At 51.4% G+C, this 10,825-nt stretch overlaps 1 protein-coding gene across 1 annotated transcript in view; it reads right to left on the reverse strand.

Moving 5' to 3' along the window:
* Positions 1 to 8,773, reverse strand: part of MROH2A (maestro heat like repeat family member 2A) — a 55,465-nt gene extending 46,692 nt beyond the window's left edge. The window contains exons 1-6 of the mRNA XM_040231958.1: positions 8,698 to 8,773; positions 7,543 to 7,638; positions 7,135 to 7,316; positions 1,681 to 1,812; positions 1,302 to 1,464; positions 951 to 1,011 (exon numbers count right to left, since the gene is read on the reverse strand). Coding sequence (XP_040087892.1) covers positions 951 to 1,011; positions 1,302 to 1,464; positions 1,681 to 1,812; positions 7,135 to 7,316; positions 7,543 to 7,638; positions 8,698 to 8,773 — 710 coding nt within the window. The remainder of the gene's footprint in view (positions 1 to 950; positions 1,012 to 1,301; positions 1,465 to 1,680; positions 1,813 to 7,134; positions 7,317 to 7,542; positions 7,639 to 8,697) is intronic.
* Positions 8,774 to 10,825: the final 2,052 nt, after the last annotated feature.

Genomic DNA, 10,825 nt, shown 5'->3' on the forward strand with positions numbered 1-10,825 from the left:
TCTCCCCTCCCCTCCCCACCCCTCCCCTCCCTACCCTTCCCCACCTCTCCCCTTCTTCGGCCTCCCTTCTCCTCCCGCCCCACCCTTCCCTCTCCCCTCCCCTCCTGTCGACCCTGCCCTCCCTCCAGAGAGAGGGAAAGGGAAACTGGGGGAGGGGAGATGGGGGGTGCGGGGAGAGGGGAGGGAGAGGGGAGAGGGAAGGGGAGGGAAGACTGGGGAGGGGAGATGGAGGAGGGGAGGGGAGATGGGGGAGGGGAGGGGAGATAGGGGAAGGGAGGGGAGATGGGGGAGGGGAAGGTAGACCTAGATAGCATATTCAAAAGCAGAGACATTACTTTGCCAACAAAGGTCCGTCTAGTCAAGGCTGTGGTTTTTCCAGTGGTCATGTATGGATGTGAGAGTTGGACTGTGAAGAAAGCTGAGAGCCGAAGAATTGATGCTTTTGAACTGTGGTGTTGGAGAAGACTCTTGAGAGTCCCTTGGACTGCAAGGAGATCCAACCAGTCCATTCTAAAGGAGATCAGCCCTGGGATTTCTTTGGAAGGACTGATGCTGAAGCTGAAACTCCAATACTTTGACCACCTCATGTGAAGAGTTGACTCATTGGAAAAGACCCTGATGCTGGGAGGGATTGGGGTCAGGAGGAGAAGGGGACGACCGAGGATGAGATGGCTGGATGGCATCAGCGACTTGATGCACTTGAGTTTGGGTGAACTCCGGGAGTTGGTGATGGACAGGGAGGCCTGTTGTGCTGCAATTCAGGGGGTCGCAAAGAGTCGGACACGACTGAGCAACTGAACTGAACAGAACTGAGCTGAACTGAACTGAAACATTCTAAAATGACGACCCAGAGACTGAGTGCGATGGCGGTTAGGAAGAGGACAGCCACGTGCCCTCTCCCAATGTGACACTCTGTTTTCTCGTGTACTGGTTCCCAGTGCCTCACTCACCCATGGCCCACTGCCCACCGCAAGGCCTGTGCAGAGCAGATGCTCAGCACGTGTGCCTGGACTGAAAAGGGAAGAAGGCAGGGAGCGAGGGAGAGAATGGGGCCAGAGGCGGGGCGAGGAAAGAGAGGTGTGCGAGAGAAGGGCCTGCAGGAGAAAAGACACAGGATGGGAGGCACAGGGAGGGGATCTCAGCAGCTGAGAGGGACAAAGAGACATCAGAAGTGAAACAGAGGAACGCCAGAAGAAGGCACGAAGAGGGAGAAATGGGAGGGAGAGGAGGCAAGAACCAGGGCAGAGGCACAGGAGTGGCCAGACGGGCAGACGCTGGGGCCCAGTCCCCACGAGCCCTACCATTGCCATTGGCCAGCTTGGCCAGGGTGACGATGACAAACTCTTCCGTGAGGTTGAGAGGTTTGAGATGGTGCTGCAGCTCGTACATGACCAAGCTGAAGTGGTTTCGGGACAGGGCCACCAGGGTGTCGCTGGCCACCTCTGCCGTCATGTAGCCCTCCATCTGCAGGGCACGGGGGGACACGTGGCCTCGCCAGCAGTTCCTGCCCCTCACCTGCTCCAGCCCCGCTGGGGCCCCTTGGGCCCCCTCGGGCCCCCTCAGCCTCCTGTTGTTCCCGTACGATAACCGGACAAGGGCCTCGGGCCTCCCACGCCTCGCCCACCAGAGCCCAGCCCCCTGGGGCGGCGGCCAGGCGGGCGGGGGCAGGACGTCCACTACCTCCAGCATGTCCCTCATCTCCTTGGAGGCGATGGCGACCAGCCTCTGGACGCAGCGCTCCTCCAGCTCTCCCTCCTGCTGGATGATCTCCTGGAGGATGTTGTAGATGTTGATTTTGCGCTGAGTGGAAATCTGGGGAACAAGTGTGGCGGATGGGGAGGTCCGGGACCAGGCAGTGGGGCCTGGGAGCCCACAGATCCACCGCGGTCTCCCTCCTGCTGGCCCTCCCCCTAATACCTAGGAGATTGTGATTTATAATAAGACGTGCGTTTGGTCTTCACCCAAGCACAGAAGCCTGAAATCCTTAGAATTTCCTAAGTAATGAGAGTGACAAAGATGTCTTTTTTTATTGTATTAATGAGACAATTTTTGGTCCACACCTAAGGATGGGGAGGGTTTCCCTGGTGGCTCAACTGGTAAAGACTCCACCTGCCATGTGGGAGACCTGGGCTCAATCCCTGGACTGGGAGGATCCCCTGGAGAAGTGAATGGCTACCCACTTGGGTATTCTGGCCTGGAGAATTCCATGGACTGTAGTCCTTGGGGTTGCAAAGAGGCAGACAAGACTGAGCGACTTTCCCTTTCATTTGAAGGATGGGGAATGGTTGGCAGGAGAACCCGTCATCTGATTAGAGGACTAGCACTTTCAGTTCCAACCATTCAGACCCCCAGGGAGGAGAGTGGGGCTGGAAGCTAAATCAATCATCAATGGCTAGTGATTTAATCAACCATGCCTAGATAGTGAAGCCTCCTTAAAACTCCAAAAGGACAGGGTTCAGAGAGATTTAGACTGGTGAACACATGGAGATTTAGAGGGGATGGGAGGCTCAGAGAGGACATGGAAACTTCACGCCCTTCCCCACACCCTTACCCTATGCATCTCTTCCATCTGTCTGGTCCTGAGTTATAAGAAACTGGTAAGTAAAAGGTTTTCTGGATTTTGTGAGCCCCTCTAGCAAATTCATTAAACTCGAGGAGGGGGTCATGGAAACCTCTAGTCTATAGCCAATTGGCCAAACTTACCACTGGCATCTGAAGCACGGGCCAGGCTGGGGTCGTCTTATGGGTGCGTGTGTGCATGTGAGTCACTTCAGTTGTGTCCACATTTTGTGACCCTGTGGACTATATAGCCCGCCAGGCTCCTCTGTCCATGGGATTCTCCAGGCAAGAATACTGGAGTGGGTCACCGTGCCCTCCTCCAGGGGATCTTCCCAACCCAGGGATTGAACCCATGTCTCTTATGGTCTCCTGCATTGGTGGGCAGGTTCTTTACCACTGATACCACCTTAATGGGACTGAGCCCTTAACCCATGGAATCTGACATTATCTCCAGGAAGACAGTGTCAGAATTGAGTTAAATTGTAGGACCCCCACCCCCAGTTGGTGTCAGCAGGTTGGCTTGAGGCGGGGAATCCATACATTGGAATTGGATGCCGTATGATTAACACTCCAGCTGGTTGATGAACCCACAATCCTCAAACCGCCCCAGGTCTGCCCCCAACTCCAGCCTGTCTCACACCCCCTCCCCTCCCCCATCAGACTCATCCAACCAGCCCTGCCCCCATGGCCTGCATCTGTCCTCGATACTCAGCAAGACAGGGGTCAAACGGTCAGCATACAGGGTCCTCCACAGACTTGGCACTGACCCTCTTGCAAAGTCCAAGACAACATGCTCTATTTTGCTTCCTACCCATCTCTGGTCACCACTTTAAGTGACCCGAATGAGGATGGGATTGGACAAATAGGTTTTGCAACCTGACCACTCCTGGAGAGTCAGATTTGACAATGACTCTCATTTAATCAGGGATGGTACATCACCAGGAAAGAAAGAAGGTGGACTCCTCTCTCCATGGAGCCTCATCTGCAAAGCCCTCTGGGAAGCTGGCCCCTCCTTCAGCTGGTAAAGAGGTCACTTCTCAACAGTCAGGACCGTAGCAAATTTAGGGACCTCATGAGGAGAAGAAGTCATCAAAATGTATACTTTTATCCAGTACAGAGTCTTGGTACAGAAAGTAATGCTGTTTTTCAGTCGCTCAGTCATGTCCGATTCTTTTGTGACCCCATGGACTTCAGCCTGCCAGGCTCCTCTGTCCAGGGAATTTCACAGGCAAGAATACTGGAGTGGGTTGCCATTTCCTCCTCCAGGGGATCGTCCTGATCCAGGGATTAAACCTGGGTCTCCTGCTTTGCAGGCAGAGTCTTTACAGTCTGAGCCACCAGGGAAGCCTACAAGCCTCTAATACAGGAAGTAAAAGAAGCTTATAGCTCAGCTGGTAAAGAATCCACCTGCAATGTAGGTAGACCCCAGTTCGATTCCTGGGTGGGGAAGATCCCCTGGAGAAGGGAACGGCTGCCCACTCCAGTATTCTGGCCTGAAGAATCCCATGGACAGAGGAGCCTGGCAGGCTACAGTCCATGGGGTCACAAGGAGTTGGACGTGACTGCGCAACTTTCACTTACACTTTTCAGAGGCTTACAAACTCTGGTGAGAGCCTCCTCATAAGAATTCCTGGACAGAAGGGAACTGTGTGGCCTTCGCTACACAGTATTGATGGTCCTAGTTTTCTCAACCTCTTTTTTTTTTTTTTAAATTGTCCCCTAAGGAACCTCCTTAAGCATTTTTTTCCCTAATCACTCCCCACCATGAAAATGTAATACCACAAAGATACTATATATTTGATTATCCATATCTGTGCTTTGTACCTCAAAAACTAAAATTTCCTTCACACACACACACATCCCACCCCACTGTGCAAGAACCAATATTATCTGTTGTGGAGCAGTCTCACCCTGTTGAAAATTCATGCTCTTGGTTTTCACAGCAAACTCAAGGAAGCCTCGATGCGCGGCTAACACCATGGCTGCAGATATGTAAGCAGCCAGGCAAATTATAAACCCAGTCTTATCTGTGATCAAAATTAATCTTGGAGAATATTTATGGTCACAAGAGAAAAACTGTCCAAGATTTTGAAAATGTCATAAAACAGGCACCGAATGGCCTCCCAGAGGCAGGCTTAGGGATGTCCGGCTGCTTCTGAAGGATGATCTAGACTATGGGAGTGTGTGTCTTTGATTGACTGTGATGGTCTAGGCTATGTCTCCACGGGGATAGAAGCTTAGTTTCAGGAAACTGATCATGAAAATGATTCCTGTCTGTGACAAGGCAATGAAATTTTGACTGGTAAAGAATATAGATCTCTAGAAGTAAAATTCCCATTTTAACAGATTTTAACATCTTATTAGTTTCCCAGCTGGTGCTAGTGGTAAAGAATCCACCTTCCAATGCAGGAGACCCAGGAGATGTGAGTGCAATCCGTGGGTCAAAAAGATACCCTGGAAGAGGGCATGGCAACCCACTCTGGTTTTCTTGCCTGGAGAATCCCATGGACAGAGGAGCCTGGTGGGCTACAGTCCATGGGGTCACAAAGAGTCGGACATGACTGAAGCAAATGAGCACACAGGCAACATCTTACTGGTTCCTTCACTAATGAATAACTGAAAAAAATTGACACAGATTACATTTTACAATGTGCCTGTTGTTTATCGCCTGTTTATTGCCACTGATCATTTATCAGACTTGGGTATTGGTCACGGTTTTTGTAATTTTCTAAATTTCCCGATGCTTTGATTTCTTGGGGTCTTGTGGACCCGAAAGACTGCCTGGGGGATAGTCAGTTCCCAGAGTCAGCAAACAACTCCGCCACCAGCAAGCTTGTTAAACCAGTCCAGAGCCCACACCCAAGCACGTCCTCCCTCAGCCCCTCATGCTCTGGGCCACTATGCTGCTGCCGTTTAGTCGTGCAGTCGTGTATGGCTCTTTGCAATCCCATGGACTGTAGTCTACCAGGCTCCTCTGCCCATGGGATTCTCCAGGCAAAAATACTAGAGCAGGTGGCCCCTTCCTCCTCCAGGGGATCTTCTCCACGCAGGAACTGAACTCGTGTCTCCCGTATTGGCAGGTGGATTCTTGACCACTGAGCCACCTGGGAAGCCCTGGACCACTGTACACCTGCTCTAATCACGCTGGGGCCAGGGACCAGACCGCTCAGGGAGTCCCAGCACCCTGGAGCTGACTAGCTAATCTAGAGCTTCTCCCCTAGAGAAGCCACACCTGCACACGTTTCCCCCTTGGTCCCTCTGCCTCCTGCCCAAGCTGGTGCTTTCCTGTGGGACTGCATGGCATGGCATGCCCCTGTCTCTGTGCGTAACAGACTAGTTTTTCAAGGTGATCCTCTCCTGAGCTGTTGGGCTCACTATGAAAGTGAAAGTGAAAGTCGCTCAGTGCTGTCTGACTCTTTGTGACCCTGCCAGTCTCCTCTGTCCATGGAATTCTCCAGGCCAGGATACTGGAGTGGGTAGCTGTTCCCTTCTCCAGGGGATCTTTGATCCAGGAATCGAACCGGGGTCTCTTATGCCTGAGTAATAATAAAACCTAGATTTTAAAATTTGTTTTGCAAACCTCTTTCCTGTGCTCCTGGACCCCGGCATGCCTTCCTCACGGCTGCCGTGTGTCTTTCTGTAAAATAAGCTTGCTATGGAGAACTCCTAGGGACTTCCCTGGCTGTCCAGTGATTAAGACTCCGAGCTTCTGATGGAAGGATCCAGGTTCAATCCCTGGCTGGGGAACTAAGCTCCCACATGCTGCTCAGAGTGGCCAAAAAAAAAAAAAAAAAAAGAGGAGGAAGGAACTCCTAAAAGGAATTCCCTGGTGGCCTAGTGGCCTCACTACAGAGGCCCAGGTTCAGTCCCTGGTCAGGGAAACTTCCTGCAAGACAGTGACATGATGGGGCAGAAATACACACACACACACACACACACACACAAGAACTCTTATAAGGAACAACTCCTTTGCTACCCATCCTCAAAAGCTCAAGGATAGTCTAAAATCCAGCAACTCTCTAAGTGTGCTCTGCAGACCAGTAGACACATCACTTGAGAACTTGTTAACAATGCTGTCTTGGGTTCCACCCCATACGTCCACTGAATCAGAAGCTCTCACGATGGGCCCCAGAAATCTGAGTTGTACCAAGCACTCAGAGGATGCTGATGTTCTGATGCTGACGCTCCTGTTGTACAAGGCCCAGCGTGATCTTGGCCACATTCTCCATTAGTCCTGTCAACACCCTCTGCCCCACGAAACAACCTCTCCACTGGCAAGCACCCATGTGCCCTGCGTCTGCCACGTCTCTGCTCCCCCACACCTACCTGCTTCACTGCTACTCAATATCTTTGTTATTTGGCTCACCTGCTCTAAGACGACGAATCCCAAACCCACCGAATCAGAATACAGAGGAGCTTTGAAAAATTGTGAGCACCCCACAGCCCAGTTGGTCCTCAGGGGCCCCAGCACCTAGCCCCGCTCTGACAACAGTCAGTAAGTGTGTGCTGAGCCGTGGATGGATGTGCAAGCAGGTGACCAAGCTCAGAGAAGCGCCTAGGGGGAGGAGGCCCTACCTCCGGCACCTGCAGGCAGCGGATAAGAGCATTCATCACCACGGAAGGCTCGGCGGTGGCCTTCTCCGTGATGATCACCGAGGCCAGCCTCTTCCTCATGTCAAAACCTGCCCCTGCAGTGTCCGTTTTGGTTGACTCGCTCTCCATGATGTTGAGGAGGTTCGTGACTTGCTGGAAGGTACCTGAGGCAATGGTGGTCGATGTGAGGGCAAGATGACTGTTACAGTGGGTGCCCCTGGTGCCCCAGTCTCCCTGACACCAGCCCAGCCCTAGCTCCATCTGGGGCATGGGTGGGACCTTCCTGCCCACTGTACCGATGGGAAAACTGAGACCTTGGTTGGGGCTTACCCTCAAGGAGTTAGAAGAGAAAACGAGGCAGGAATGGAGGGAGGGGGTTGGTTTTCTTACCACTGTCATCTGGTTCCAGAGGTCCCAGGTCCTCTGCTTCCTCTGATGGGTCCTCATGTGACTCTGTTGCTGCTTCTGCCATCTCTTCTTCAAGTTCTTTGGAGGTAAGATTGATAATATTTGGCATGTCACCCATTCTAGGATGACCCCCCCAGTGAGTCCCACCCTGCATAACCCCCTTCCCTAGAGTGTGGGAGGAACCTGTAACTTGGTTAGACCCATATTCTAGTGATGGCTCAGCGGGTAAAGAATCTGCCGGCAAGGCAAGAGATGCAGGAGACTTGTGTTCGATCCCCGGTTCAGGAAGATCCCCTGGAGGGGGAAATGGCAACCCACTCCAGTGTTCTTGCCTGAAAAATCCTAGGGACAAGGGAGCCTAGCGGGCTACAGTTCAAAGGGTTGCAAAGAGTCAGACATGATTGAACATATGTGTGCGTGCGTGCACACACACACACACGCTAACCAATAGTACATGGCAAAGGTGAGGGGAACCTCTCGTGATGGTCTCACTCCCATGATTACATTATGTCTCATACAACTCCATCTTAGCACACTGGAAATTCTCATGCTGTCTTTGAAAAGTAAACAGCAGTGATGTAAACTGCCTGCGTCACAAGGAACCAAGGGCCTCAGTCCTATAACCGAAAGGAACTGGATTCTGGCAACAACCACATGAGCCTGGAAGAGGACTGGGCTTCAGAAAGGCTGTAGCCCAGGTGACATCTTGAGCGCAACCTGTGAGACCCCAGGCAAATGACCCCGCTGAGCCATGGACTCCCAACTAGACACTGTGAGATAATAAACGGTGTCATTTTAAGCCATTACATTTAGGTGGTTAGTCATGCAGTGACAGGCCACCACCCCTGCTTAGGAAGGGCCTTTGCTCCCTCTCTTCTGGACACAAAAAATGAATGATTAGTGAGGAATCCCCCTGAGAGGCCCTCATTGCACCTCTCAAGGGGCTCCTCCACACCAGCAGCTTCTGAATTGCTGACAAACACCAACACAGATGTCAACACGGAGGATCAAGACCTCCCTGATCCTTTTTCCTCCCGTCCCAAGTTTTTCAAACTCCATCCCAGCGTCTTTCACTATCCTGTGCTCCCTTCGTCTTGGGAGTCCTTTAAGGAGTAAGTCTGGGACCTATATACTGACCTTTTCTCCGAGTTCTCTCCTGGACAGAACAAAAATACACCACAAGAAAAGCCTCTGTTCTCTGCCCAATACACATCAACAGTACTGTGGATGATGGCAGGATGGGCTAACAAAGGAGGAGCCCTTTGGGGTCCTCAGTCATGACTCAATGGGGAGCAGGTCCCCTGGCAGGGTGGGGGGTGGGTTTCACTGGACTCATCACCGTTGGGTCCTAGACCCTTGGAACTCTCAGATCCAACTGCCTCTCTGAGCTCTGTGAACCCACTCTTGGAGGAGTGCACAGCTCCCGGTGATTAAAAACTCACATTAGCTTGTCACTCAACGTTTCTGTCACCCACATGTGTGGTGAGGTCTGGCGGCCTTTTTGGGGAAAGGAAAATTGGCGGGGGTGGGGATTCACAGCCAAGACCCCTGAGGATGTAGGCATAGGAGCCCAGGGTGGGGAGGTGTGGTCTGGGCAGTTGGAGGAGATGGGTGGACAGAGGGGTCCTGAGAAGAAGAGTCCTCTTCCCCAAGGACTGGACAGATTGCAGGATGGGACAGGGTGGTCTCACTGACAGAATAAGTAGAATATAAAGAATTTCAAAGACAAGTGAAAGGACCCTGTTTCCCTGAACCAAAAGTCAGGCTCGAAGAATGTCCTTGTCATTTACCTGAGAGAGAGCCCTGATCAGCAGTTTGAACAATAAAATAATGAATTTCTATGCATTACAGATCAAACCAGTCAATCCTAAAGGAAATCAACCCTGAATCTTCATTGGAAGGACTGATGCTGAAGCTGAAGCTCCAGTACTTTGGCCACCTAATGTAAAGAGCTGACTCATTGGAAAAGACCCTGATGCTGGGAATGATTGAAGGCAAAAGGAAAAGGGGACGACAGAGGATGAGATGGTTGGCTGGCATCACCAACTCAGTGGACATGAGATTGGGTAAACTCCAGGAGTTGGTGATGGACAGGGAGGCTTGATATGCTGCAGTCCATGGGGTCGCAAAGAGCTGGACACAATTGAGTGACTGAACTGAATTGTTGTTGCTGAAAATACCCTTCTATCCACCTGCATCTTTTTCTCCACTTGTTCTTTAATTTTGCCCACCCCTTTGTTGGCTTGTTTTCTTCTTTGTGTTACACATAGAAGTTTCAAATATATGGGTTTCCATTTGGAGCTGGGGTCATACTAGCTAGGATTTCTCCTGACCCCAGCCCACTTTAATCCTTCCCTAGGTAGCTTTGCGGAGAAGGCAATGGCACCCCACTCCAGTACTCTTGCCTGGAAAATCCCATGGATGGAGGAGCCTCATAGGCTACAATCCATGGGGTCGCTAAGAGTCGGACACGACTGAGTGACTTCACTTTTACTTTTCACTTTCATGCATTGGAGAAGGAAATGGCAACCCACTCCAGTGTTCTTGCCTGGAGAATCCCAAGGACAGAGGAGCCTGGTGGGCTTCCGTCCATGGGGTCACACAGAGTCGGACACAACTGACGCGACTTAACTTAGGTGGCTTTGGGAACACAAGCTGTTCACACCAGTTATGTTCTCAAAATCTTGGCTCCTGGTCCACAGATGCCAAATAGAAATACGTAGACAGAGTTTGGAAGAAATAGAAAAGAGTAAATTATTTTTTCCAGGCAAAAGCGAAACAGCAGGCTAACACCTCGAGAGCTGTGCCCCTCCCTTGGGGATAGAAAGAAGTTTTATATCCTCTAGAAGGTCATGCTTTTTTTTTCTTCCTCAGAGTTTCAGAATGGCCACAGCTGGTATCAGGCAACTCAGCCACTGGGTCTGGGGTCCCTAAAGTTATTGACTTGTGACCTTTCTGAAATATACAATGCTGCAAGAGAGTGTGGGCTTCCAAGGTGGAGCAAGTGGTAAAGAACCTGCCTGCTAATGCAGGAGACATAAGAGATGTAGCTTTGATCCCTGGGTTGGGAAGATCCCCTGGAGAAGAAAATGGTAACTCACACCAGTATTCTTGCCTGGGGAATCCCATGGACAGAGAAGCCTGGGGGGCTCCCGTCAGGTTACAAACAGTCAGACACAACTGAACAACAACCCCCCGTCTCTGTATCTACCACACGGAGAGCCATAGTTGCGCACAGTCAGGGTCTTTGGGATGGAACTGCAGT

The sequence above is a fragment of the Oryx dammah genome, unplaced genomic scaffold, assembly GCF_014754425.2.
Source record: "Oryx dammah isolate SB20612 unplaced genomic scaffold, SCBI_Odam_1.1 HiC_scaffold_28, whole genome shotgun sequence".
In the NCBI taxonomy this organism is placed as follows: Eukaryota; Metazoa; Chordata; class Mammalia; order Artiodactyla; family Bovidae; genus Oryx; species Oryx dammah.